The 27500-nt window shown below is 43.8% G+C and overlaps 3 protein-coding genes and 1 long non-coding RNA gene across 15 annotated transcripts in view; 3 read left to right on the top strand and 1 right to left on the bottom strand.

Moving 5' to 3' along the window:
- LOC135112882 (double-stranded RNA-specific editase Adar-like) overlaps positions 1 to 1772 on the top strand; it is an 8216-nt gene extending 6444 nt beyond the window's left edge. For 3 of the 4 annotated variants that reach the window (XM_064027817.1, XM_064027818.1, XM_064027819.1), the window contains 2 exons: positions 1222 to 1400; positions 1563 to 1772. In XM_064027817.1, the coding sequence (XP_063883887.1) occupies positions 1222 to 1400; positions 1563 to 1772 (389 nt within the window). The remainder of the gene's footprint in view (positions 1 to 1221; positions 1401 to 1562) is intronic. The other variant, XM_064027820.1, reaches the window with a different exon arrangement.
- A 276-nt stretch (positions 1773 to 2048) lies between these two features.
- Positions 2049 to 4562, top strand: LOC135112883 (interleukin enhancer-binding factor 3 homolog). Of its 2 annotated transcripts, none has more exons than XM_064027823.1 (3): positions 2049 to 2184; positions 2736 to 2967; positions 3406 to 4562. In XM_064027823.1, exons 1-3 carry the CDS (start codon positions 2065 to 2067, stop codon positions 3495 to 3497), a joined length of 444 nt encoding a protein of 147 aa, XP_063883893.1. In that variant the 5' UTR covers positions 2049 to 2064; the 3' UTR covers positions 3498 to 4562. The 2 variants fall into 2 exon arrangements, with proteins under 2 accessions (XP_063883893.1, XP_063883894.1); XM_064027824.1 differs by having other exon boundaries at positions 2050 to 2184; positions 2778 to 2967.
- Positions 4563 to 8038: 3476 nt separating this feature from the next.
- Positions 8039 to 22686, top strand: LOC135112885 (uncharacterized). Of its 3 annotated transcripts, none has more exons than XR_010274594.1 (6): positions 8039 to 8151; positions 14530 to 14691; positions 15274 to 15419; positions 16873 to 17024; positions 18053 to 19629; positions 21443 to 22686. It is a non-coding gene; the product is annotated as an uncharacterized LOC135112885 (long non-coding RNA). The 3 variants fall into 3 exon arrangements; XR_010274593.1 differs by lacking the exon at positions 8039 to 8151 and adding an exon at positions 12551 to 12721; XR_010274592.1 differs by lacking the exon at positions 8039 to 8151 and adding an exon at positions 12732 to 12817.
- LOC135112884 (probable E3 ubiquitin-protein ligase HERC4) overlaps positions 22585 to 27500 on the bottom strand; it is a 12336-nt gene continuing 7420 nt past the window's right edge. For all 6 annotated transcript variants that reach the window (XM_064027829.1, XM_064027825.1, XM_064027828.1 and 3 more), the window contains 2 exons: positions 23799 to 23934; positions 22585 to 23350 (listed from right to left, as the gene is read on the bottom strand). The gene's annotated coding sequence lies outside the window, so the exon portion shown is untranslated. The remainder of the gene's footprint in view (positions 23351 to 23798; positions 23935 to 27500) is intronic.

The following is a 27500-nucleotide window of genomic DNA, read 5'->3' as shown; positions in this document are numbered from 1 at the left end:
TATAAAGGCAGCTTCCCAAGTAAATTATGCTTTCTCTCCATTATCATAATATTAACCTAACCACAAAACAGTGCTAGAAGAAATGCCCTTATAGCTAACTCCAGGCTGAAAGATTCAAGCAATGTAGTGAAAGATATTCCAATAAGGAAGATAAATAGGAACTCTTTAAATTCTTAGCTAGGTGAGGGTGATGTCCATTCTCACCATCACCTGTTGAAGTCCTCCCCTAAGAGCCCAGTGAGCTGTACTTGGCCCTCTGTGACTAGTTCCCTGGTGCAGTAATGTAGCTGTGTCAGTGGTAGTGGTCCAACTCTTGCCTTGCCTCCATATCTTGTGTTCTCCCTCACTGGGACTGTTCTGTGCTCACTCCTTTGTTGTGGTGTGTGGACTGCTGGGTGTGTGTGTACAGCAGAGAGGACGGCTTGCATTTCAAGGTGGATAAGATTTAATGGTTTGTAACAGCAGTGAAAGTAATGTGATGAAAAGGTAATGGTGTCAAGGATGTGACTGTTCTCTTCACTTTGCTGAAGGCCTCCCAGCATCCATGCATCTTGTCTACCATCACACAACTTGAGTTTTATTTTTATTACAAGTTAATGTGATAAAAGTGTTTTGATGGATGTTTTTTCTTTAGCAGTGTATTCACCAGAGCTCTTCTTTGTTTTGACAGCGAGCTAGCTTGCTGGCCGCGCAGGGCCGGCTTTGGTCCCCTCACCTGTTATGTCTCCTCATGACTTTAGTTAATTGTAGCACTCCAGAAACCCAGTGAAGAATCTTGTGGTAACTTCCTACATTGGCAAAGTCACAAGCTTTTACAGTGTCTTCACCAACCACACAGAGTTATCAAAAGACTCTTCTAACGGTGCCATGCATGAGCCTGGGTGTATACTTAACAGTCGTAGAGACATTTTCAGAGACTTTAATTAATTGAAGCGTGTTGCCCACACTCGTCATGGATGTCTGACTGAGGTGGGAAGTACAGGCCGCACTGAACCCTAACCAGTCATTCCAGCAAAATTTGAGGGGTGATCTGGCATGAGGCACACCTTGGCATCCAGCAGGGAGGTGATGGATGCCCGCTGGCGGCTCCACTCGGCTCAAAGCTCTCTCTCTCTCTCCCTTGTGTCCCGTATCACATGTTTGCCAGCAGGCTGAGGCAGGTTTGTTTTTTTATTTCAGTGGCAAGTGTGTTGCAACCTTTCAATTAATGTGTGGTGGCAGGCATCAAGGTCAACAGAAAGAAGGTGCCAGGAGCCAAGAACCTCAAGGTCCGCAGGTACGTGCAGCCCAAGAATGCCATCGTGTGCCTGAATGAGCTGCGGCCGGGCGTCACCTACACCATGGAACAGGAGGGAGGCGTTTGCCAGCCATTTTGCATATCTGTGGAGGTACCTGGTGCGGTATGGGACAAAAAATAGACTGAGGATATGTTGAGCTATTTTACTTTTTTGCCTTTCTTGCTTGCTAATGCCTCACTCCTGAGTTTGTTCATGAAACACTGCCGTGCCGAATGTGTCGCCCTGGGTGAGGGGAGCCGCCCCTTGAATGCTGCCTCTCCTCAGGTTGACGGGCAGAAGTACCGAGGGTTTGGGTCTTCAAAGCAGCTGGCCAAGCAGGCAGCAGCTGAGGCGGCGCTGATCGGCTTCTTGAAGCCGCCCGTCACCACACCAGAGAACCAGGAGGAAGACAAGACCCCCTGGGCCACCCTGGGGCCGACGGGCTGGCTCAGGAAGGCTTTCATACCTGCAATGTCAGAGCTACTCAGTCCTTAACACACTGCTACTTAACACTGCAGAGCTGTGGGTCCCACCACCACCTACTGCCCTGCACTGCTGCAGTCTGGCTAGTCAAGGCTCATGTGGGGCATTCAGCCCTCTTATATTTTAAGGCTCAATTTAGAAAACTCTAAAATCTCCAATATCAACATTCTAACAAATCATCTGTGAAATTAACATTAACACAATCTGTAACTGCCATGAGGCCACGGAGGAGTGTGGGGCCTCCCCACACTCCTCCGTCTCTCCCTCCCTCCCTCTCTGGCGTGCACAATCCTCACCAGGGGGGATGGCGGCCCCACAGCGGCCGTCAAGGAGGAGAGTCCCCAGGCAGCTGCCTTCACGGAGGCCATCTGTGCCCACCTGGGAGGCCGTGCCCCCAATAAACACCCCGGCTGTGGATCCCAAGGTGGGTGTGACTTGGGATTGGCTGCTAGGGAACTTGGGAAAGGGACAGGGATGGCTAGCAGATAACTGTGGTTCAGGGTGTGGTGGTGCTGCTGCTGCTGCATGGCAGGTGTGTGGCACAGGCACCACAGGTGAAGGTGTAGCCGCTGGGTGGTGTGACCGTTGGTGTGCTTGGCTCATGAGTGGGAGGGTGTGGGGAGGGTCTTCCTTCTGTTGTGTTGCTTGGCACGTGTGTAGTGTGTGCCAATCACAGAGTGGCCTGAGCAGTGAGTGCTTGAGTGGAGCCTTCACACCACACCAGGTTGTGATGGTGGCGGCATCTGGGGCAGCAAGAAAGTGGCAGCCATTTCATTGTGTTTTTATAATCAGTAAAGAATTGAGAGTATAGATAGTGAGATTAGAAGGAGAAACACAGTGAGATTAGAAGGAGAAACACTCGTGAATTTGTCAGAATATGACCATGAACATAGTGAAGTATAGCTGATGATAATATACACATGAACTGTCCTTGCCTTGCCATATCAAGCTTCTTTTGTATTTTATTTCTTTCAGTTAACCGAGCCAATGAAAGCAGAATCAAACTTTCCATTCCAGTCAACTGAACCTGTGAAAGTTCCCAATCCGGCCAAGCAGGTCCCAGAAGGTGCGGCGTCCATGCACCCCGTGATGGTGCTGCACCAGATGAAGCCTGGCCTGCTGTACAACACTAACAAGACCACCAGGGATAACGAGCCTTTCTTCACCGTCACCGCCGACATCGATGGCAAGGAGTTCTCAGGCAAGGGTGAGTTGTAGACTGACCAGGTGAGTCTGACAAGACAAAATAAGAAGCTTCTGTAGTACCAGGTGGCATCTCAAGGCAACAAAACCCATCTCTGTGTTTTGGGTACAGTCTCACATAGAACAGTTGAACTTGGAGGTCTCTGCAGCAGCATATCTTAACCCATAGTTACTAGGAATATATTTCAGTCACCAAGCAAGGATACTCTGATATCCTGTACAGCCTTGGAACTCCCTCACAATGAAATTATGTTGATTATTCTGAAGGAGAAAATAAAGCAAGTTTTAATCATCACTTGACTGAAGATGCAGATGTTAAGTCTTATCTTTCACTACATTACTCATTTTTTGCAGGAATATTCTTTAGCCTGCTGCAACATTTAGTCCCCTTATCTTGATCACTGACTGGACTTGTGCTAAGTGGAATTTTCTTTACTTGCAGGGACAAATGTGAAGAAAGCCAAGTTCTTCCTGGCCAACACAGCAATACTGGGACTGTACGGGGTAGAATCCACCTTTGAGATCTCCGCTTAATGGAAGTACTAGCTGCCTGGGTACTGGCGGCGGTGTGCGGGGCAGGCGGTCCCTCGCACACGTGGCTGTAGAGTCTGCTACGTGATAATGACAAAGTAGATAGGTAGCTACATAGTATTTTAACCTGAAGTCCTGTCTGTGAGTGTTGTCTTGTATGTTGCTGCTTGCTGAAGGCAGGGAATGTAGTGAACTGGAGGGGCAGGGCCTGAGTGGCTTACAAAACTCCTGTGGAAGGGAAGTGATGGTCTGTGCTAAATGTTGCAGTCTGACGAGTGACGTGGAATTCAATTTTTCCACGTGTAAATTCTTCCAGTCCAGTGTTTACCTTTATTTTGTTCCAGCTCTGTTACTTAGTGCCAGAGTTAGAAGACCGACACTTAACGGAATTCTTATTTATGATTTTGACGTACTTTCTTTTCCTATTTATTTACTTAGCCCGTGAAGTGTGGGTGCTCCTTGTAAATGGTCGGTGCTGAGCCTGCCATGAATGCAAATCAAATGCAGCTGATTGTGAAAGACAGGCACAGGAGAAGGGGTCAGTCACTCATTCCTGCTTGTGTCAGATCACTCATCTAGTGTTCTGCTGTGGAGTGGAGTGGGTGATGAGAGGGCTGTGGTGATGGGACAGTGACAGACAAGCCCTACTTACTGAAAACAAAAGTGTGCGAACTCATCACATCAACACTTATTTAGCTTCCTGACAAAAATGGCATCCAGTTTCAGATGTTTAAGGTATTTAACTCATCTATTTATTTAAAGGTACCCACTCTTTATGGGTTAAATGAAAGCTGTACTCTAGTTTAGCAGTCAGTCTCACCACTTGGTTTAATGTGAGCAGGTAAGGAAGCCCTAGAACCTGGCCATTGGTTAGGTTCTGGTGACTTCTGGCTGGAATCTCAGTACCTTAATTTCTCTTCTGGTTGAAACTTTCTCCTCAAACACAACTGGCTGGAGCTGAGTCCTGGGATGGTCAGCTGTTTAAATATTACTACACAAAATGTTATGAGTTTGAATACATAATGAAAATTTCTTTAATGTGTATGTATGTAAAGGTTATAAAAGCAAGTATTTTTTTCTTTTTCAATTTTTGTATATAATTGAGGTTAAGATGAATTTGAAACATTGATTGCAATTTATCAAGCTGGTGTTGGTTTTGGTTTTGAAGGAAGTGTAAGTGCAAGAGGTATGAATTTGAAACATTGGTTGCAATTTATCAAGCTGGTGTTTTTGGTTTTGAAGGAAGTGTAAGTGCAAGAGGTATGAATTTGAAACATTGATTGCAATTTATCAAGCTGGTGTTGGTTTTGGTTTTGAAGGAAGTGTAATTGTGCAAGAGGTAATCATTTGATGAGAGTGGAAGTAATGAAGCAGTTTACCACACCAGTATTGTCATTCCTGCTCCCTGTGTGTCCACCTTACCTCTCACACCCTGACGTTTGCCTCAACGCCTTCATTTATCACCAATGCAGTTAGGTAAATTATCACTTATTACTATTTTCTCATATGAATTCAGAAACACTGTCAGCTTATCAAATAGTGTATCTGTTAATATAACCTTTTGTAGGCAACTTGTCCTGTAACCACCTATGACATTTTAGGCTCATTTTTGTACCAGCCTCTTCAACAGTTCTATAGCTTATGGAAAACTAAATTAACTTCCTATTCTCTCATTTCCTCTGTCCATACCAGCAGTTCTCATAGTACTCTCAATGTTGAAGGATGATAGCAGTCCAAGGGCAGAGCTAGTGAGTTCCAGACCCAGCAGAACATGACTGGTTCCAGAGCATCCCTAAAAAAAAAAAAAAAAAAAAAAAAAAAAAAAACTACCTAAGCTATGGGTGTACACACATACCCAGGGGCCCTGAGAATACTATAGAGAGTGTACTTAAGTGTATATGGGTGTACACACATACCCAGGGGCCCTGAGAATACTATAGTGTACGTAAGTGTATGTCATGTTTTAAAAAATTTGTCACCTGTTTTGTAAGGACAGCATAAGTGAAATATTGTTTGCATGTATATCTTGTTTATCTAGAGCAGAAGGATTAAAGTTGAGTGCAGTATTTCAATGGGCACAGTTGTGATGCATTGTGCCAAGGGTGGTGTACTAGCTAGGATGCACAGGAGGGCGGTGAGAAGATGCCTGATGCTGCAAGTGTTGGGTGGACCTGATGGAATGGATAGCTTGGCTCTTAGTGATGTACCTTCATTATGTTGTGCTGTTGAGGTCAGAAGTCACGTCACGAGCTGCATTTTCCTCTACCCAGCTGTGCGTTTCAAGTCCAAGAACCTGCTGAGAATCTGACAAAACCCGAGTGATTTTCAGATCAGGGGAAGGAAGAACCGAATACAGAGAGTAAATGAAGAGCACTGACTCGATTTCTGACCATGACTGTATGTACTCTCCCATAGCATTACATTGTATACTGAAATGGGTTTGCCTGGTTGAACACGTAACACCGTACCACAACCATTACACTCCGCCATGACTGAGTCTGTCCATGCTAGTCCTCGAAGTATTGTGTTTTTAAGCTAATTTGCACTATTGTTATGGACAGTCCTAACCTCTCAGGCATAGTGTGTAGTTTGGGGACACTTGGTTCATTCTATATGGCATGCTACTGAAAAACTGAAGTAAACATGGAAATTTTAAACCAGGGTGGTGTTCCTTGCCTCTGTTGGTGGTGTTGGAGTGGCCTGTGGAGTCAAAGTTGGTGTAGTCATGTAAAGTCCTGCACTATCTCTTGTCTGTGTGGTGTGCAGGTGAATGGATAAAGAAAGGTGTGCTAATGGTGGGGATCAGAACCTTGGCAGCAGGATTTGGTTATATTAAATGTTACGTGAAGAAATGGAAGTGAAATAAAGGAAATTAGATCATGTTAGGTCAAGCATTGTCACAGTTAAAGTGAAGAGAGAAAATTCCTTTGTTTTTCCAGGTATTTAAAGACAGGTGCATAGATACTCCTGGGAATGAAAGGAAAAATTGAGAAATGGAGGAGGAGAAAAACCAAGTCAATTGCTTTTTTTTTTATTTTTATGTATGAGTGACACTGGCCAAGGGCAACAAAAATCCAATAAAAAAAATATGGCCACTGAAATGGCAGTCCCATAAAAGGGTCAAAGCAGTGGTCAAAAATTGATGAATAAGTGTGTTGAAACCTCCCTCTTGAAGGAATTCAAGTCATAGGAAGGTGGAAATACAGAAGCAGGCAGGGAGTTCCAGAGTTTACCAGCGGTGCCCGCTTTGTGTATTATGTACATTCATGTATATTTTTTTCTTTTGTGCAATATTTATATATGTATATGTTGACATAATACTCAATAAACCTTTAATAATAAGTGTCAAGACGCGATCGTTTCCCATAAGAAATGATTTTGTGTGTATGAGTTTGTAGTTACCCAAGCGTGGTACGATATGTTTGTTTATATATATACAGGCGCCATGGGAACCAGGGGTCAGGATATAGTTGTGTCCCTTCTGGGAGGTTCTGTCTACAACAAGCTTGAAGTTATGTAAATATATACTCTCTCTCTCTCTCTCTCTCTCTCTCTCTCTCTCTCTCTCTCTCTCTCTCTCTCTCTCTCTCTCTCTCTCCTAACAGCAGAGACAGTATCACCTTCCAGAAGTGTGTTTTAGGGACCGCTGTGGTTCTGGGGGCACATTTGTGACTACCGGAGTGAAATATGAATAGTGTGTAGCTCATACCTAATTTGTTAATAATTGTTATACAAGTAATAAGTTACAAAGTTTAATTAACAGCAAAGGAGTGCAGGTTTTGGTGATTGTCAATGTTATACCCCCCCCAAAAAAAAAAAATAAATAAAATAAATAAAAAAAAAAACGGGTCAGTCCGGACCTCTCTGTCACGGCGTGCCCCTTCACATCCCAACAATGTGAAGGCGTTACTGACTGACATTTTTACCTTTTAAACTATTTGTAAAGCGCTTTGTCTAAGGTTTTGGTGTATTTATCTTGTAACGCTCCTTTTTATTATTTCTGTGTTTCTTTGAGTCTCCCCAATAATTGTTTTCTTTTGTAGCTTGGGGTGAAGAGGAGGATAATAGCGGTAATTAAAGGTTTAGTGATTATATGAAAAAAGTATATTTATAAGGCGTGTATTCGTGGGAGTGATTTAAAAGTTTTGAAACATTTATTATAAATAGTCTTTACTTTTTTCAACTGTAGTTTTCTCTAATCAGTGGTAATACGAATAATAGAATTACATCATGTTGCGTCAGCCTACCAGTAACTCATAAGGTGTCATTCCCTAGCTTATAAAATACGTTAGTAATTTAGAATTCAATTATTAACTTCAACTAATGTCCAGTCTATATGCTCACCTTGCTAGCCAATTATTCCTGCATTTTTATTTAAACTCACGGTTCAGTAAAATTATTTGTGAAAGAAGAGAGAGAGAGAGAACTAGCTAAGGCTCCAATAACTTAAGAGGCCTGTGGGTGTTGAGGGAGAGAGCACAAAATGGCGTCTCCCTTCCCTCTGGCAACAGGTGGGTCTCGTAGCTCTGAAATATTTGATTTTTCTTTTATTTAGAAGTGAATATTACTGTGTTCATGTTTATTATTCATGTCTCTAGTGAAGATATAGTGACTGTACGTGTTGACAGAATGGCGTCTCCCTTCCCTCTGGCAACAGGTGGGTCTCGTAGCTCTGAAATATTTGATTTTTCTTTTATTTAGAAGTGAATATTACTGTTCATGTTTATTATTCATGTCTCTAGTGAAGATATAGTGACTGTACGTGTTGACAGAATGGCGTCTCCCTTCCCTCTGGCAACAGATAAAATAGCCGGTGTTGGTCCCACGTGGAGACAGGCCACAGTCTTGGGAAAGCGTTAGCCATGTAATGTTTCTTTAGTCAAATATAATCTACTGTGAATGTGTTGTGAGCAATATTATTGCCGTAGAGAAGTGATGGAGGAAGGCTGTGACGTTATTTAGGGATATAACGGTGCCCAGAATGAATGGTACTCTTGAGGAGTTATAAAAGTAATTATTTTCTTGTGTATTCGTAGTGTTAAGTAACGGAGTATAAGTGTATATGCCATACCAGAATTTCAAGTGTCATAGTCGGTCAGTCAACCCAAAGAATCCCATCAGTATTATTCATTTAATTATTTTTGCTATTTTTATATTTTTCGTTCCTCCTAATAAAGCCACACTGTAGGTACTGTGTGATCATTAACCTCTCCCTACCCTCTGGCCATGACGATGAAGGCGAGAACCATTACCAATCAAAAATGTTTTCTTTTTTTCTATTGTGTGTGCGTTGCTTCGCCTCTTCTCTCTTCCTCTTCCTTTCTTCTTCACCGTGAAGATCTTTGCCTCGTCTCATTAGAGCTCTGATCGGACCGGTGAGGAGGAGGGAGGAGGGGGGAACCGGAGGGGGGGGTGGCGTTACATTAGTTTATCTTGCTCGTATTTACCTAAGGAACCATAAAGAGATATCAGCAGTTTACGTGAGGTGATGCTTCCTTCAGATTCATAAGGAGTGAATGTTGCGTCACCAGTGTTCAGATATCACAAAAAAAGACACAATGAGAAAAATGAACCGTACATTTAAACAGGGAACGGAAAAAAAACACCGAATTCTGGCCAATATTTCTCCTTTCAGTTGACGTAAACACTAGAACCGTAATTAACGGGGTGAAATGCATGTTGGCGTGAAAGAATGCATTAAAGAAGAAAAGAAAAAGCATCAGTTTATCTTAGCTCACGTATTTCTTAACCTTTTACTTCTCTCCTTCCATTAATTAAGGAGAAAAAGTCATAAAAAGTCGAAATATACGTTTGTTACCCTTTCAGTTCCATCCTTCCACGGTTTAAGAAAGGAAGGCTCTATATTAAGATACTAAGGGCGTTCAGTGGTAGGGGTCAGTGAACTCTTTTGCTAACTAGGCTATGGGTGTCCACTGTGTTCCTGGGCTAGACATTAAGGTTAAGGACATTAAGATAGGAAAGCTCTATATTAAGATACTATAAGGGCGTTCAGTGGTAGGGGTCAGTGAACTCTTTTGCTAACTAGGCTATGGGTGTCCACTGTGTTCTTGGGCTAGACATGTTTACACACTCCTCTCTGCATTCCATTGTTTGCTTCAACACAACCACCACCACCATCACCACCACCATCACCATCACCACCACCACCGCCAGAGTGACACGTAGGGAGAATATTTACTAACAGAGAGAGAGAGAGAGAGAGAGAGAGAGAGAGAGAGAGAGAGAGAGAGAGAGTATAACGGGAGGGAATAATGATAAAAAAGTTAGATACAAAAGTAGGAAAAACGGAACACACACACACACACACACAGAGAGAGAGAGAGAGAGAGAGAGAGAGTATAACGGGAGGGAATAATGATAAAAAAGTTAGATACAAAAGTAGGAAAAACGGAACACACACACACACACACAGAGAGAGAGAGAGAGAGAGAGAGAGAGAGATTAAACTTTCTAAGCCAAGCCATACACACAACTATAAACATACATTCAATGATATCCTCATAAAACATAAATACACTCACACACACCACTACATAGTCCTTGAAATTTTATCGGGCCTGAATGTGACAGGAACCAACAGGTGAACTGATGGAAACCTTAATGTACCTCATATTTACTCATTGCTCACGTGCCACCAGCGAGGACTCTTTTCTGGCTGGCTCAGAATATAATAAATTTGCAATAAGGCGCATTTCAAATTGATTTCAGGACAAGTTTTTACTTTTTATAGATCTTTCAGAATGCGAAGAATAAATTTACGTTAATTCGCATGTTATTAATTTTGAGACTGATAGATTTCCATGCGTTTTGACTTACCCCGATTAGTTTCAAGAAAAAAAACAAAAAGAAAACTCATATTTATTCTTCTGTTGACATAGCTCGTGAAATAATAAGACAAGACCACAAGAATCATAGTGTACAGTCAACAAAACTCAAAACTCATGAACCAAGATGCAGTTCCCTTATATAACAAAATAAAAAAATAAATAAACGATAATATGAGATGAGTACACAAGTTAAGATGGTACGTCTATTTCTCAGCACTTTTTCCCATCACTGACTGGCGATATTTCTTGCAGCATTCGTGGCAGGGGAGCATATGAAGCTTGCCTGAGGGGAGAACAAAGACTGGGGAGCGAAAAAAGAGCCGAGGGAAGCTAAGATGCCTTGAGCCAAAATGAAACGTTATTAGAGTTAGCCAGAGTTAGCCAGGCCGCCACTGTCTAGAGCACGCCGGCATTCTGTTTATGTTTTGCAATGTTCTGAAGTGAATGACGCTCAAATATTAGCAATAACAGATAGATTAGTTTATTTGTTTACACGTGTGGAGTTTAGAAGGGTTATTTTTCAGTGGTTAGCGGTTTATTGAAGGAAATGCGTCGCTGTGTAGGAGTTTCTGCTATGGAATTATTACGATAGCTCCTGGTCATTCAGTGTGTGCAGTGGCCAAGTGGGGGAAGGACGCTGTCTTGCCCTCACTTGTTATGCCAGCCACCTCAAGTCCCTGTAGTTGTGTAGACGTTCTGTTCTCCCTGTCACTCACCAACAGAATCACGGCCTTTGGTGAACACACTGGCATTGCTAATAAGATAGGAAGCTGCCACGCGTGATTTGGGAAATAAAATATGATGTGATGTATTCGATATTAGCTACTGTTTTTGTTTTGTAATGCAGTTTAGTACAGAGCAGAAATTCGTGTTACCAAATGGTTCAGCTTCTTACTTAACTTTTATAAATTTCTAGAGATCTATTTAGGTTTTCAGAGGTATTTTCGTGACTAGGGAAAAAAAGAATCCAGCTCTACGTGTTTCTTATGTAATTCAACTTATTACACAACAGGAATCCGTGTTATCATATCTTGCCGCGTCTTATCTGAACTTTTATCATGTTCTGGTCTGTTATTTAGGTTTTCAAAGGCATTTTCATGACTAGCACAAAAATCCATCTATTCTTGTTTGTTCTGTAATTTTTATATAACAGAAGAGAAACTCGTATCCTCAAACGATCTGGCGTCTTATCTTTCTTAATTTTTATCAGGTTCTAGTAGAAATTATGTACGTTTTTATGTTTCTGGGTAACAAGAAAAAAAATCTATCTTCCCTGTTTATTCTGTAATTCATTTAACTACAGCAGAACAAGAACAACATTCTAAAACATTCCGGTTGCGTTGCGAGAAGTTTTGTGGAGCAGTTGTGAAATATCGTCTGTTGCTGAATTATTGACGTGTCCTTAAGCTTCACCTATATTGTAATAGCACGTGTTTCTTGATTTCTGGCTTGGTGTTCTAGAGTGTATGGTGTCTTATATAGGGAACAGTGAGAAAGGACCTTCACTGCTCTCCCTGTGGTTCAGTGGCTGATGTCTCTTCTTATTTTTTTTTTCTTCTCCCTCGTCACTCGGTCAAGGAAACCGAACCGTCCCCTTTACAAGATAAAACCCCTCTGTAACCTGGCTTTGGTCTATATGACATCAAAGCGCTCCACTCCCTCCCTTATCCACTCTTTAAATTCCCTTATACTCTTTACCCAATCTTAATAACCCTAGGAACACCTCAGCAATATAATATCTTAAGAGTCTTCTGTGGAATCAACTCAGACAGGTTGGAATTACTTGAATCGCATTAACACACCTCCTCACACTCCGTCTCTTAAACGTCCTTTAAATTCCCCTATACTCTTTACCCAAGCTTATTAACTCCATAGATACTTTCTTACTACAATATCTTAAGTCTAATACGTAATCATATCTGAGGCTGGAATTGTTTGAATTTCGCGCGCAAACATCCGCTCTTCACACCATCTAAATTGTGTTATACTCCTTATCCAAGCTTATTAACCCTAGGAACACTTCAGAACTACAATATCTTAATAGTATAGTGCGGAATGATGCCTTTACACGCTTCAGTTACGCTCTAATAAACTCCTTTCAATAGCGAGAAAATATGAGCTGTCAAGTGAATGGCATCTACCATCACCATGACAACGGGTCGTGAACAGCCAATCCCAGCCCGCCATTTCATCCGGGACCTCAAGATGGCCACACTGATACAATATAGTTTAATTTCCAGCCAAGATCAGAGTTAACCGAGACATATATGGTGGATAAAAAGCTCTTAAAAATATGGGTGTTCCGAGGAAAGTATACCACTAGGGAATGTGGGTTACATTAGTAATGGAGGAATATTTTGAGAGCAAACGAAACTAAAGGTACAGTTACTAGTTAGTGTTTTTGTGTGTTTGGATGTGTGTGTCTCGTGGAGGAGTGATCTGTGCCTGACCATGTGGCTATATGACGAACCAGGCGTGAGTATTCAGCATTTGACCAAACACACTCACGCAGAGACTGTCCCTTTAAACCTTCGTCCCTTTAAACCGTACCCAAACAAACGCTTTCGATTCCCGTAGGCAGACCAGGGCAGGCTAGCTCTCTCTGACCGCCGCCCCATGTCACTTATTTTTAGTCATATGCTCCTAATGAGAGAATAACCGGCCGGCTAGGGGTACTGGGAGTAGGCTGGGACCGTTAACTGGTTATTTAACAGAGTAGAAGATGAGAGAGACTGGGTATGTGTGATGAATGAGTGAGAGGGAATAGAAGGGTGTAAGCTGTTTGACGTAAGGGTGACAGGCTGTGTGCGTCCGTGTGTACATGTATGTGGGTGGGTGTGGGTGACTGGTTGGGTGTGTGTGTGTGTATTACCCTTGTGAGACCCTCTGTGTGTGTGTATGTGTGTGTGTGTGTGTGTGTGTGTGTAGGGAGGGAGAGACACGTGAGTAAAGAAGGGAGGATGGGGGTCAGGAAAGAGGAGGAGGAGGAAGAGGGCTGACTGGGTGAACCTCTTAAAGATAGTATTCAGAAATTAGGTGTTTTCTTGGCTTCGCTGAGTCACTGTGTTAGGGAAGAGGAAGAGGAGGAGGAGGAGGAGGAGGAGGAGGAAATAGAAGTGATATAAGCATAGGTAGGTTTTAAGTTAGTATTAAGTTAGTATTAGTATTTATAGTTAGTATTTTAAGTTAGTAGGTTAGGCTATGTAAGTTGAAGTGTGTTAGATTGTAAGGCTAAGTAAGGTTAGGTTAAGATAGTGCGTTAGGTTAGGTAAGTTAAGGATAGGTTAGACTAGCATAGTTTGGTTAGGTTAGGTTAGGTTAGGTTAGGTTAGGCTATGTAAGTTGAAGTGTATTAGATTGTAAGGCTAAGTAAGGTTAGGTTAGGTTAAGTTAGGTTAGGTAAGTTAAGGATAGGTTAGACTAGCATAGTTTAGGTTATATTAGATGAATTTACATTAACTTGCATAGGTTAGATTAGATTAGATTAAAGTAAGATTTGGATGACATAGGTTACGTTAGATCATGTTAAGTTATAGCAGATTAATTTAGGTTAGTTAAGGTAATTGAGTTAGCAAAGGTTGCATTAGGTTAAACTAGCATAAGTGAAGAAGTTAAGTTAGATTAGGTGAGGAATTATTAGGTTAGATGAGAGGAGGTGAGGTTAGGTGAGGTTAGGTTAGGTGAGGTGAGGTTTGGTTAGATTAGGTTAGGTTAGGTTACAGTGAGGCGTCTTGAAGTCATGAGAGACATTGGCGGGGACAGAGATGGTACCTTGCCAACTCCACCAGAGAGAGAGAGAGAGAGAGAGAGAGAGCAGAAGGGGTCAGACTACTGTTTCATTTAAGGAGTCTTTAAAATTAGCTTCCCTATGTTAATGTGTTAGTTTTCATATTTATTGAGAGAGAGAGAGAGAGAGAGAGAGAGAGAGAGAGGCAATATGGTGTAAGTAAAGGAACTAAAAATGTACTTCAAATGGCTTGATTCTCTCTCTCTCTCTCTCTCTCTCTCTCTCTCTCTCTCTCTCTCTCTCTCTCTCTCTCTCTCTCTCTCTCTCTCTCTCTCTCTCTCTCTCTCTCTCAAAGTAAGATTAGCTAAAGAATTTTTAACATTGGGAATAGTAATCCATATATATACATATTGGAGGATATTTTTTGTAACGGTGTGAATGATAAGATTCCACTTTTCAGTGTTGCCACGGTGACGGTGGTGGTGGGCATGACACAGATGCGGGAGGTGGAGTTTGTGCCCGATGGAGACATGCAGGTGGACAAATTGTGTTGGTCATTGGTCAGACTGGAGTTTACATGTGTACCTCCTTCACCATCATTGGTGGACACTTCACCTTGAGTGTTAGTGAAATGTGCTCTCTTTCTTACTTTATTTGTATATCAGAAAAATTTAAGGCCAGTTAGTTGTCTAGACTTTAAGTCTTAAAATGAGAAAATCAATCTACATCATTTTTTAAAAGCAAACAGTTAAGGCATTGTAAAGTAAAAGTCAAGGTATATTTTGGTTATTATTTTTTTTGCAATCAACAACTTTCATGTATAATGAAATAAATACATTCATCAAACTTAATATCATATTTAATAACAGCTAGAGGTACCAATTTGCAGATGTCTATGGAAAATTTGTATGATAATCTTGTGGCCAACAAAAAAGGATACAATGAATGATGACTTATTATTGTAAGAAATCTTTCAGAGTTGTTGTTGTGTACTTCCACATTCCATGGAGACAGCTTTTTCCTTCACTTTTCACCATTTAAAAAGTGATAATTTCAACAGGATGCTTGAGCTGTCATGGTGTTGCTGGTGCTGTGTGCCATCATCACCCTGACACAGACCAGTTGTTGTTGTGTACTTCCACATTCCATGGAGACAGCTTTTTCCTTCACTTTTCACCATTTAAAAATGTGATAATTTCAACAGGATGCTTGAGCTGTCATGGTGTTGCTGGTGCTGTGTGCCATCATCACCCTGACACAGACCACCCTGCAGACACCTTCATCCTGGGTGCCACACGTCGCTGCTGCTACAACTCAGAGCAACAAGAGCGCAAGCCAGGAAGGGAGATGGTAACTTCTCACTTAATTTGTTGTTTATTTGAGGGCCTAATGACAGACACATAATGGAATGAGTATTTGTGAATGTTTGTTTATATCTAGATACAGCATTCACATATCTTTTAAGTGCCACCTTCCAAAAGCAATGTCAACCAGAAAAATAACTGATCAATCTAATTACATTTCAAGTAACTTATCTAATTTCTAATAATTTCTAATATAATTTCTGTTTTTTTTTTTTTTTTTTTTTTTTTTTTTTTTTTTTTTTTATTTATTTTTTTATGTATGAGTGACACTGGCCAAGGGCAACAAAAATCCAATAAAAAAATATGCCCACTGAAATGGCAGTCCCATAAAAGGGTCAAAGCAGTGGTCAAAAGTTGATGAATAAGTGTCTTGAAACCTCCCTCTTGAAGGAATTCAAGTCATAGGAAGGTGGAAATACAGAAGCAGGCAGGGAGTTCCAGAGTTACCAGAGAAAGGGATGAATGATTGAGAATACTGGTTAACTCTTGCATTAGAGAGGTGGACAGAATAGGGGTGAGAGAAAGAAGAAAATCTTGTGCAGCGAGGCCGCAGAAGGAGGGGAGGCATGCAGTTAACAAGATCAGAAGAGCAGTTACCATGAAAATAGCAGTAGAAGACAGCTAGATATGCAACATTGCGGCAGTGAGAGGCAACATTGTGGCGGTGTGGAATGTTAGGAGTAGCAGTTGAGGGAACAGGTGTGTTAGGGTGGTAGTAAAGAGCGGCTTGGAAACTAGTTGGGCTTTTAAATGGTTGAGAGTGACTGAAGTATGATTGTCAGAAATGGAGAGGGTTTAGAATGGCATGTAAGAATGTGAAGTGAGACAGATAGAGCGATGAAGCACGTGAGGTTGAGTGAGCCAGGTGTGGAGTGAGACAGACAGACAGACAGACAGACAGACAGACAGAGTGATGAAGCACGTGGGGTTGAGTGAGCCAGGTGTGGAGGAGTGACAGACAGACAGCCATGAAGCACGTGGGGTTGAGTGAGCCAGGTGTGGAGGAGTGAGACAGACAGAGCAATGAAGCATGTGGGGTTGAGTGAGCCAGGTGTGGAGGAGTGACAGACAGACAGCCATGAAGCACGTGGGGTTGAGTGAGCCAGGTGTGGAGGAGTGACAGACAGACAGAGCCATGAAGCATGTGGGGTTGAGTGAGCCAGGTGTGTCACTTGGGGACGACTGTGAGCCAACCCAGGACCAACGGCTGATGACGCTCAATGATGGAATTAGAAGCTGCATGAATTGTTTATGTAGATTTTAGAAGCTGTCTGAATTGTTTATGTAAATCTGAAGCACTTACTTTGAATTGAAGGCTTGGACCATGTAATATCTTTGTAATTCTTCTGTACCATTGTCATAAGTTCCTTAGATAACTCACTACAGTTTTGTCTCTATATAATAATATGTACATTTACTCAAACTGCATTTTCTTTCAGTGTGCAGGTTTGCAGTAAACCTCCCTGAAGGTTCCAGAGCTGCTCAGCAAGTGTCCAGTCCAGGCTGTCACAAGACTGTGTGACAGTGGACCTTCCACTCATACTGAAAACAGCTGTGCACTGCCACTCACAGGAAGTGGTGACCACTCTAGGTGTGCTATCTGCTGTTTATATGTGTAAGATGAGTACTGGCTAAGGGTAAGACAAATTCCTGCAGGTTTGTGTGTGTGTGTGTGTGTGTGTCTGTGTGTGTGTGTGTGTGTGTGTGTGTGTGTGTGTGTTTAGGAGCCCACTAAATATTGCTTGTTGTCAGAAATGGAAAATGCTCTGATGGGCTTTGAAAAGGTTGCTTATATCAGTGAAATGAGTAGGTGTGTCCTTGGAGACAGGCAGCATGTGGCCAGGCCTGGAGGACAATCTTGACTGAGGCCCTTGAGAGACTGCAAGCTGACAAAGCCAAGGAAGATCCTTGTGGGAACACCTCAGCAAATCTTGGAGCTTATTCTGAAGGATTCTGTGGTGAGGAAACTCAAAGTTTGGAGGAACAGAAGAACAGTGTTGCTGTGTGTGGAGGCAATACATTGACTGTGTAGTATATCGCAAGGAAGACAATCTTTGCTCCCACAGTGTCAAGAGTGAAACACCTGCTCCACCACTGCCTCAGGAAGATCCACTGTTCACCCACACAGTAAAAGCTGAAATAGTGGAGGCAGTATCACGTAACAATTGATCAAAGCAGAACAAGTCAAGGTGTTACTAGTACTTACTGTGTTGTATAAATACTTCTGAAAGAGAAAGAGAGAGAGAGAAAGAGAAAGAATGATAATAGTGATGTGTGTAGTTTCAGTGATTCACTTACAGACAGTAGTTAGTGAGCAGGTGTTGAATATAATGCAGTGTTGCTGAGGGAGAATAAATTGATTAGCAGCAGTGTGCATAAATGTAGTGTTTTTTTTATTTGTGTAGAAGGGACATTGACAACTTATTTATCTCTCCTTCCACTGAATGGCAGGCACAGTGACACCAACAATTACCTGCTGTTTACACTTCACTGTTTTGACTTGCATTTCTCTAACAATCTGGGACTGAATTATTCACTACTGTTGGTTTGACAAAGGATTTTTAACGTGTCCCTTGAAGATTAAAAGCCCCACCTGTTTCCATTATCTGTTATTTCCAGATTGAGTTGCCTTGAAGCTGAGATGAGTTGGTCAGCTAGTGAGTGGCTTCAATCAAGTGACTGTGAGGTGTTGCCTTCAATCAAGTGACTGTGAGGTGTTGCCTTCGATCAAGTGACTGTGAGGTGTTGCCTTCAATCAAGTGACTGTGAGGTGTTGGCTTCAATCAAGTGACTGTGAGGTGTTGGCTTCGATCAAGTGACTGTGAGGTGTTGGCTTCGATCAAGTGACTGTGAGGTGTTGGGCATGGTATTGTGTTATTGCAAGTGTAACCATTAATAAGTAAGTTCTTTCCTTATAACTCTTCATACATGGATTGCCATACATGGACGGATAAGGCCCTTGTACAGAGTCATCAGCTGGGGGTGAGAAAAACTGGTGGAGATGTCTCAGAACGCCTAACTTCACAGAAGCTGTTTTAGCTAGAGATGAAATGTGAAGTTTCTAGTTTAGATCATAAGTAAAGGACAGACCAAGGATGTTCAGTGTAGAAGAGGGGGACAGTTGAGTGTCATTGAAGAAGAGGGGATAGTTTGGAAGACTGTGTTGAGTTGATAGATGGAGGAATTGAGTTTTTGATGCACTGAACAATACCAAGTTTGCTCTGCCCCAATCAGAAATTTTAGAGAGATGAGAAGTGAGGTGTTCTGTGGCTTCCCTGTGTGAACTGTTTACTTCCTGAAGGGTTGGATGTCTATGAAAAGACATGGAAAAGTGCAGGGTGATGTCATCAGCGTAGGAGTGGATAGGACAAGAAGTATGGGTTAGAAGATCATTAATGAATAATAAGAGAGTGGGTGACAGGACAGAACCCTGAGGAACACCACTGTTAATAGATTTAGCAGAAGAACAGTGACCGTCTACCACAGCAGCAATAGAATGGTCAGAAAGGAAACTTGAGATGAAGTTACAGAGAGAAGGATAGAAACTGTAGGAGGGTAGTTTGGAAATGAAAGCTTTGTGCCAGACTCTATCAAAGGCTTTTGATATGTCCAAGGCAACAGCAAAAGTTTCACCAAAATCTCTAAAAGAGGATGACCAAGACTCAGTAAGGAAAGCCAGAAGATCACCAGTAGAGCGGCCTTGACGGAACCCATACTGGCGATCAGATACAAGGTTGTCAAGTGATAGATGTTTAAGAATCTTCCTGTTGAGGATAGATTCAAAAACTTTAGATAGGCAGGAAATTAAAGCAATAGGACTGTTGTTTGAGGGATTAAAACTACTACTACTACTACTACTACTACTACTACTACTACTACTACTGCTACTACTACTACTACTACTACTACTACTACTACTACTACTACTACTACTCTCATCTTGCCTGACTTCCAGACCAACATTTACTGTGTAGAAATGGCACAGTCTACTCCTTTAGTTCTTTTCCTTTCTAGAATGTGCATATCAGTGTACCCTGTCGTGCCTCCCATGCTGTGTAATGCTGCAGTGTTGATTGTGTGTGTGTGTTTCCCTCAGGTGGCACTGTGGATAGCAAGCGGAAGAGGCCTTGGGAGACTTCCGTAAATGAGGAGCAACAAGCACACCTCACTGGAGTCTTTCAGGAACCAACAGTCAGGTGAATATTTTGTTATTTGTACTGTTGAGGTCCCATATCTCTGACTTGTGTGCTCTCAAGATGCTATGCTCAGCTTTTGAATCCTTGACACTGACAATAAGTCAAGCTTAGTGGGAGATGTCTTTCACACACTGCCCTGCTTGTTTCCCCCTTGTTACAGCTTAATCTGCTTCTTCCCCCCCTTGCTACAACTTAATTTGCTTGTTTCCCCTTGCTACAACTTAATTTCCTTGTTTCCCCCCTTGCTACAACTTAATTTCCTTGTTTCCCCTTTGCTACAACTTAATCTGCTTGTTTCCCCCCTTGCTACAACTTAATCTGCTTGCTTCCCCCTTGCTACAATTTAATTCTTCTCATAAGTGTTGTGATTGTGGTTGTTCAAGAAGGGATCAGTAACTGTCAGACTGGAAGGAAGCTGGTAAGATTGGAAGCAGCTGTCACACAGTTGGCAAAGGGTGCTCAGTGATTGGAACAGCTGTCTCTCTGCTACCTTGCAACTCACAAGCTTCTTCTGACTAAAAGAGGGTGCAGCTAATCAGTTTTTACAATATATACATCCCATCAGCTTAATATTCTTGTATCTGCTTTCCTTTTTCACCAAGAGCCTTTCTTTCTCTTCGGAGTGACAGCTGTGCCTTTGTGTCAGTGCATCTGTGGCCACCTGTGTCATGGCTGTCACTGATCTTCCTGTCTCCCGTCCAGTCTCACAACTACAAAGCCCTCTCAAACAAGGCCTATCACAGCACTCTTCCCTTTGTTAAGCTTGACAGCACCCGTTATAATGCAAGAATTAAATGTGAGCTGTGAAATGAGAGTGTAGCAGTAAGGGGGACACAGGCAGGGAAGTACAGGAGAGACCTTCCCCTCTACTGTGTCTGGCAGTCTCTCTGTGATTAAAGGGCTGAATGTGGCATCCTCAGGGCACGAGAGTTGCCATGGGTGATAATTTGCTACTTTTTTGAGCAGTGAAGCCTTTGTTCTGTGGGTGTGCTGTCATGCACTTTAATATTCTTTGTGGCCATTGTAAAGCCACATTGAAAGTATATGTAAAGCTTGATGCCAACCCCAAGCTGTCCCATTTTATAAATTCATATAGAAATATTTAGAAAAAAACTGGGAAAATTTGAAATCTGCAGCAATTTTGGTCCCAGGAATTTTGGATAGGGGAATTTCAACTGTATATAGCATTGTTGGGTGTGTGTGTGTGTGTGTTTGTGTATGGATAAGAGGAATAAGATTAACGTTTTCTGAAGGAGTTGGAGGAGGGGAGGCATGCACTTAACCACGATTACAAGAGCAGTAACACTGAAAATAGTGGTACAAGACTGCAAGAGAAGCAACAAATGGCTGGATAAGCAGATGTTAGCTCCTGTTAAGTGTGAGTCCTGACAGGTGTGAGTGAGTCTTGTCAGTGAGGTGCGTTGTGAAGTATTAATGGAGAGAGAGAAGGAATGATTTTCAATGATCACTGTGAAATAAGAGGAGAGTTCTGTTATTGCGATGTGCATGTGAAAGTATTGGGTTAAATATGAGACTAATTTTGGGGAATTCATGGATATAGGAGAGAAATAGATGTGAAATTGTTGTGGGGTGTTAAAGGACTGTCTGAGGCACCTGTTAGGCCACGGGAGGGAGTGAAAAGTTTGTGGGAATAAGAGTTTGCATGAGTGAGGAATTAGTGTGTGTGTGATGCAGAAATAATCTCATTCTTCATAACTAGTTTGCCCAAGTTGCATTATTTATGTATTTTTTGCAGAGGTTTTGTCTTGTCTGTGCAATCAAGGCTGGTGGTGATGGTGGTGTCTCATTGCAGGGCTGATGTGAAGGTGTCTGCAGCCAGTGTTTGGTCTCCTCTGTGCCTGGTGGTGGTGCCTCATTGCAGGGCCTGATGTGAAGGTGTCTGCAGCCAGTGGTGGTGCCTCATTGCAGGGCTGATGTGAAGGTGTCTGCAGCCAGTGGTGGGTGTCCTCTGTGCCTGGTGGTGCCTCATTGCAGGGCCTGATGTGAAGGTGTCTGCAGCCAGTGGTGGTGCCTCATTGCAGGGCTGATGTGAAGGTGTCTGCAGCCAGTGGTGGTGCCTCATTGCAGGGCCTGACGTGAATGTGTCTGCAGCCAATGTTTGGTCTCCTCTGTGCCTGGTGGTGCCTCATTGCAGGGCTGATGTGAAGGTGTCTGCAGCCAGTGTTTGGTGTCCTCTCTTCCTGGTGGTGCAGCCTGATGTGTTGCCTGCTTCAGTGTAAATCTTGCAAGCCAGATCTGCCAGGTGTCTCCAGTGTAGTAGTCTAGGGTGCTTTGCTTTGTGTCTTTGGCAATAAATAAATTTGTGAGTATCATTCTCATGTGAATTATATAGTTTGATAAAATTACAGAATGTGCTTGGGTAAACTAAATTTATATATTGGTGGTAAACAATTCATGCATCCCCAAGTAAATAAGTAAAATAAATAGGACCCAAAACAATAGATGCAATATAGATCATCCTCTGGTCAAAAAAAAAAAAAAGCCAGGATTGGCCCTTTTTTGGCTAAGTTTAAGGCGAAACTTGCACACAGAAGCCTTGTCCGAGCGACACCGGAGTCGCTCGGACAGGGCTTCTGTGTGCAAGTTTCACCTTAAACTTAAACCATTTTTGGCTTTGACCAAAAATGGGCCAATCCTGGCTTTTTTTTTTTTGACCAGAGGATGATCAATTGTTACTAGTATTTTTTGCTTCCATTTTTTTTTTTTTTTTATCAGGGCTATGAACTGGTTACATCAGAAAGCAGCTTATTTGCAATTTGTAAAAAGATTTTAGTATATAATTCCACAAGTATGAACAAGATGATTAAATATATTTGTTTAAATCACATTGCCAAAGTTTGTGAGGAGGCATGAACTGTTACACCAGAAAGCTTGTTTATTTGCAACTTGTTAGTATAATTCCCTAAGTATGTACAAGATAATATATATATTGTTTAATAAATCATTATTGTTTAATCATTCCCTAAGTATGTACAAGATAATAATATATATATATTGTTTAATCACAAAAGTTTAATAAATACACAATAGGATAAATGATTTGTTTTCCTTGTGTCAGAGAGCTCCTGTGTCAACTTGAGTGAGACTAGTGTTGAGGACTTCAGCCTTTGCAAGTCCTGAAGGATGCTTGTCACTCCCACCAACAGCTTGAAGGGACTCTTCCTGCTGCTAAACTGCTTAACAATATCCTTCCTGCTCAAAATTCTTGCCTTACAATCTTCTTACTTGAAAACTCTTGTACCCTTTTCTCGCTGCATTCTTCCTGCTGTTAACTGCTTGACAATTATTCCTTAAAATTCTTACCTTACTTTTTCCTGCTTAAAATTCTTGCCTTACAACCTTCTTACTTGAAAACTCTTGTACCCTTTTCTTGCTGCATTCTTCCTGCTGTTAACTGCTTGACAATTATTCCTGCTTAAAATTCTTGCCTTACAATCTTCTTACAACTTGACTCTTCCTTGATTGCAATGAAAAATTCCTTGACTCCTCTTGTCAGGCTTACAGGTAGCAAGACTCGGCCCCTCTTCCTGATGACGCTCCTTGACTTAACTAACACCTCGTCAGGCTTACAGGTAGTGACACAGCCCCTCTTCCTGATGAAACTTGACTCCCTGATTGCAATGAGTATGTCAGGCCTGATGTGGTAGAGATTGCTGTGGGCAACTGTTCATGGGATGGAGTGAAGCAGCACACGTCACACCTGCAAGAAAAATAGACCATTAGCTCCTAGACACATGAAGCTTGTATGTGCTGAGATCCTTAATGTTTGATAATTGATTCATTACAAAACAACCTTTGAAAAGAATGAGGCGTGGAAAAGGTGCCGAGATTCTTAGTATGAGATGTTTGGGGATTGGTTGCCTAAAAGACTATGACTGGACAAACATGATACGAAAAAACCGGGCAAGTTTGAAAAGTACAATGCACTATGCAAGAAATGTGTCGATATTTTGTGAATTGCGTCAAAAATTCAGTCACATTCAAGAAAGGAAATTTGAAAAGCATAGCAGTATGACAGACAAGAAACTGAAAAATGTGCCTTAAATAAATACTTCCCAATTATATTTGAAGGATGATTGAAATTCGCATGGCATCATAAATTTCAATAGCACGACATTATATACATATTAGAAGTTTAAAAGACGAACCTGATGAATAATTTCACCTTCCCCAACACTGCCTCGATCACATGGTATCCTGGCAACGGGAACAGCAAGGAGGCAGCTGAATTCACACCTGTACATCAATCAACTCTGCCTCGGTGCTGATTGGCCAAGGAGGAGCCTGTGGGAGAGAGAGCCTTTGTTAAGTCACCCCTATAAATGTAAAGCACACGAAATCTATAGTTGTAATCAAATTTAATATTGCAGAAGGGTAGTGACATTGTGAGTAGGAAAGACAGGAGAGGCGAGGAAAGAATCAGCTTGATCCTGGAGAAGTGAAAATATAATCTCGAGGATAAACTTATGAATAAAACTTCTAATTTGAAAAGAATAATAATTTTAAACTTTCTGCTCACACCTTTGAAGTTTATTATTGCTATTCATGGTCAGTTAATAATTCCAGAGATACGTTTTTGAAACCCACTTTAGAAAAATATACGAGGAAATAAAACAGTACAAGAAAAAAAAAAAATATATATATCACATGAATAACAAATTAGGAAAATAAGTATTAGAAATCCAACTTCGAGCTGAATTGATAAAAAAAATAAAAGAAAAATCTGGTTTAATACAACAAAGCATTAATAGACAAGTTTAATGTAAATTTAGAAGGTTAATGTGTGTGTGTGTGTGTGTGTGTGTGTGTGTGTGTGTGTGTGTGTGTGTGTGTGTGTGTGTGTGTGTGTGTGTGTGTGTGTGTGTCTCCAGATTTTTGAGTGTGTCGTCACCAGATTTTTGAGTGCATGAACATTCTAATGGTTGAATGAATTCGTGTTTATGTGCGTGTGTGTGTGGGAGCGGGCGTGAGTGTGTGGGCGCGGGCGTAAGTGTATGTGTGGGCGCGGGCGTAAGTGTATGTGTGGGAGCGGGCTTGTGTGTGTGTGGGCGCGGGCGTTTGAGGGCGTGGACGCGGGCGTGTGAGTGCATGGAGGCGGGCGTGTGAGTGCATGGAGGCAGGCGTGTGAGTGCATGGAGGCGGGCGTGAGTGCGTGCGTGGAGGCGGGCGTGAGTGCGTGCGTGGAGGTGGGCGTGAGTGCGTGCGTGGACGCGGGCGTGAGTGCGTGCGTGGACGCAGGCGTGAGTGCGTGGAGGCGGGCGTGAGTGCGTGCGTGGAGGTGGGCGTGAGTGCGTGCGTGGACGCGGGCGTGAGTGCGTGCGTGGACGTGGGCGTGAGTGCGTGCGTAGACGTGGGCGTGAGTGCGTGCGTAGACGCAGGCGTGAGTGCGTGGAGACGGGCGTGAGTGCGTGCGTGGAGGTGGGCGTGAGTGCGTGCGTGGACGCGGGCGTGAGTGCGTGCGTGGACGTGGGCGTGAGTGCGTGCGTGGACGTGGGCGTGAGTGCGTGCGTAGACGCAGGCGTGAGTGCGTGGAGACGGGCGTGAGTGCGTGCGTGGAGGTGGGCGTGAGTGCGTGCGTGGAAGCGGGCGTGAGTGCGTGCGTGGACGTGGGCGTGAGTGCGTGCGTGGACGTGGGCGTGAGTGCGTGCGTAGACGCAGGCGTGAGTGCGTGGAGACGGGCGTGAGTGCGTGCGTGGAGGTGGGCGTGAGTGCGTGGAGGCGGGCGTGAGTGCGTGCGTGGAGGTGGGCGTGAGTGCGTGCGTGGACGCGGGCGTGAGTGCGTGCGTGGACGCAGGCGTGAGTGCGTGGAGACGGGCGTGAGTGCGTGCGTGGAGGTGGGCGTGAGTGCGTGCGTGGACGCGGGCGTGAGTGCGTGCGTGGACGCAGGCGTGAGTGCGTGGAGGCGGGCGTGAGTGCGTGCGTGGAGGTGGGCGTGAGTGCGTGCGTGGACGCGGGCGTGAGTGCGTGCGTGGACGCAGGCGTGAGTGCGTGGAGACGGGCGTGAGTGCGTGCGTGGAGGTGGGCGTGAGTGCGTGCGTGGACGCGGGCGTGAGTGCGTGCGTGGACGCAGGCGTGAGTGCGTGGAGGCGGGCGTGAGTGCGTGCGTGGAGGTGGGCGTGAGTGCGTGCGTGGACGCGGGCGTGAGTGCGTGCGTGGACGCGGGCGTGAGTGCGTGCGTGGACGCAGGCGTGAGTGCGTGGAGACGGGCGTGAGTGCGTGCGTGGTGGGCGTGAGTGCGTGCGTGGACGCGGGCGTGAGTGCGTGGAGACGGGCGTGAGTGCGTGGAGGTGGGCGTGAGTGCGTGTGTGGACGCAGGCGTGAGTGCGTGGAGGCGGGCGTGAGTGCGTGCGTGGAGGTGGGCGTGAGTGCGTGCGTGGACGCGGGCGTGAGTGCGTGCGTGGACGCAGGCGTGAGTGCGTGGAGACGGGCGTGAGTGCGTGCGTGGTGGGCGTGAGTGCGTGCGTGGACGCGGGCGTGAGTGCGTGCGTGGACGCAGGCGTGAGTGCGTGGAGACGGGCGTGAGTGCGTGGAGGTGGGCGTGAGTGCGTGTGTGGACGCGGGCGCGAGTGCGTGGAGGCGGGCGTGAGTGCGTGCGTGGACGCGGGCGTGAGTGCGTGGCCGCGGGCGTGTGAGTGCGTGGAGGCGGGCGTGAGTGCGTGCGCGGACGCGGGCGTGAATGCGTGCGTGGACGCGGGCGTGAGTGCGTGCGTGGACGCAGGCGTGAGTGCGTGGAGGCGGGCGTGAGTGCGTGCGTGGACGCAGGCGTTTGAGGGCATGGACGCGGGCGTGAGTGTGTGGGCGCGGACGTGTGAGTATGTGGGCGCGGGCGTGAGTGTGTGGGCGCAGGTTTGTGAGTACGTGGACGTGGGCGTTTGATGGCGTGGACGCGGACCTGTGAGGGCGAGGGCATGAGGGCGAGGGCGCGGACGTGTGAGAGTGTGGGCGTGGAAATGGGCGTATTTGTGTGATCCTCCTAAGTGTTGGTGTGTGTGCCTTACTACTTAAAGTTAGTGAGCCAGGTGACCGAGCACGTGGCGCGCGGGGCATTTAAAGCCCTTTAATAATGGTAAATAAAGGCGATTTAAAAATATGAGGAAGAATGGCATCAACTTGTGGTGCTCATAGAAAACGTAAGATATATTAAGGGAGACTATGATATTTAATAACTTAATTTTAATCTTAGTCGAAAAGTGTTATTTTTAAGGTATGCCCTCCCCTTAAAGGTAGGTGTGTGTGTGTGTGTGTGTGTGTGTGTGTGTGTGTGTGTGTGTGTGTGTGTGTGTGTGTGTGTGTGTGTGTGTGTGTGTGTGTGTGTGTGTGTGTGTGCAACAAATATAAACGTACATAAAAAGATAATGAATGAATGAAAGTAATGAGCAATGGTACTTAAGCCAATTACCACTTACCACAGCGAACAAGTCGAGGGAACACAAGGCAGCGGCCACAGACATACCAATCTATCACAGTCTTGCGTATTCATAAATAAATAATCTCGACTTCTCCCTTAATTCTCACCTCAATAAGTTAGTCACACGTCAGATCACCTGGACAAACATGCAACTTCCTACTTAACAAGCTTATTTACGCTGACTGCAGTCTAATCACTCTTACAGCTTAATCACTCACCTAATTATTTCCACCTGGACATATAAATAACTTAATATCTGTTCAGCATATTTAATTCTCACCTGATAAGCTTAACTACGTCACCTGAGCAGTGTTATAATCACCATCTGGCCTAATCACACGTAACCAACCTCACTAGGCTAACCTAATCAGCTCACCTAATCACTAACAACGTGGCTAGCCTAATCACCACGTATGGGCAGACCTACCCCAATCACACCTAA

The sequence above is a fragment of the Scylla paramamosain genome, chromosome 24 (assembly GCF_035594125.1).
Source record: "Scylla paramamosain isolate STU-SP2022 chromosome 24, ASM3559412v1, whole genome shotgun sequence".
Classification (NCBI taxonomy): Eukaryota; Metazoa; Arthropoda; class Malacostraca; order Decapoda; family Portunidae; genus Scylla; species Scylla paramamosain.
Note: the sequence above shows the minus strand (reverse complement) of the source record. Positions and strands in the feature narration are given on the sequence as shown.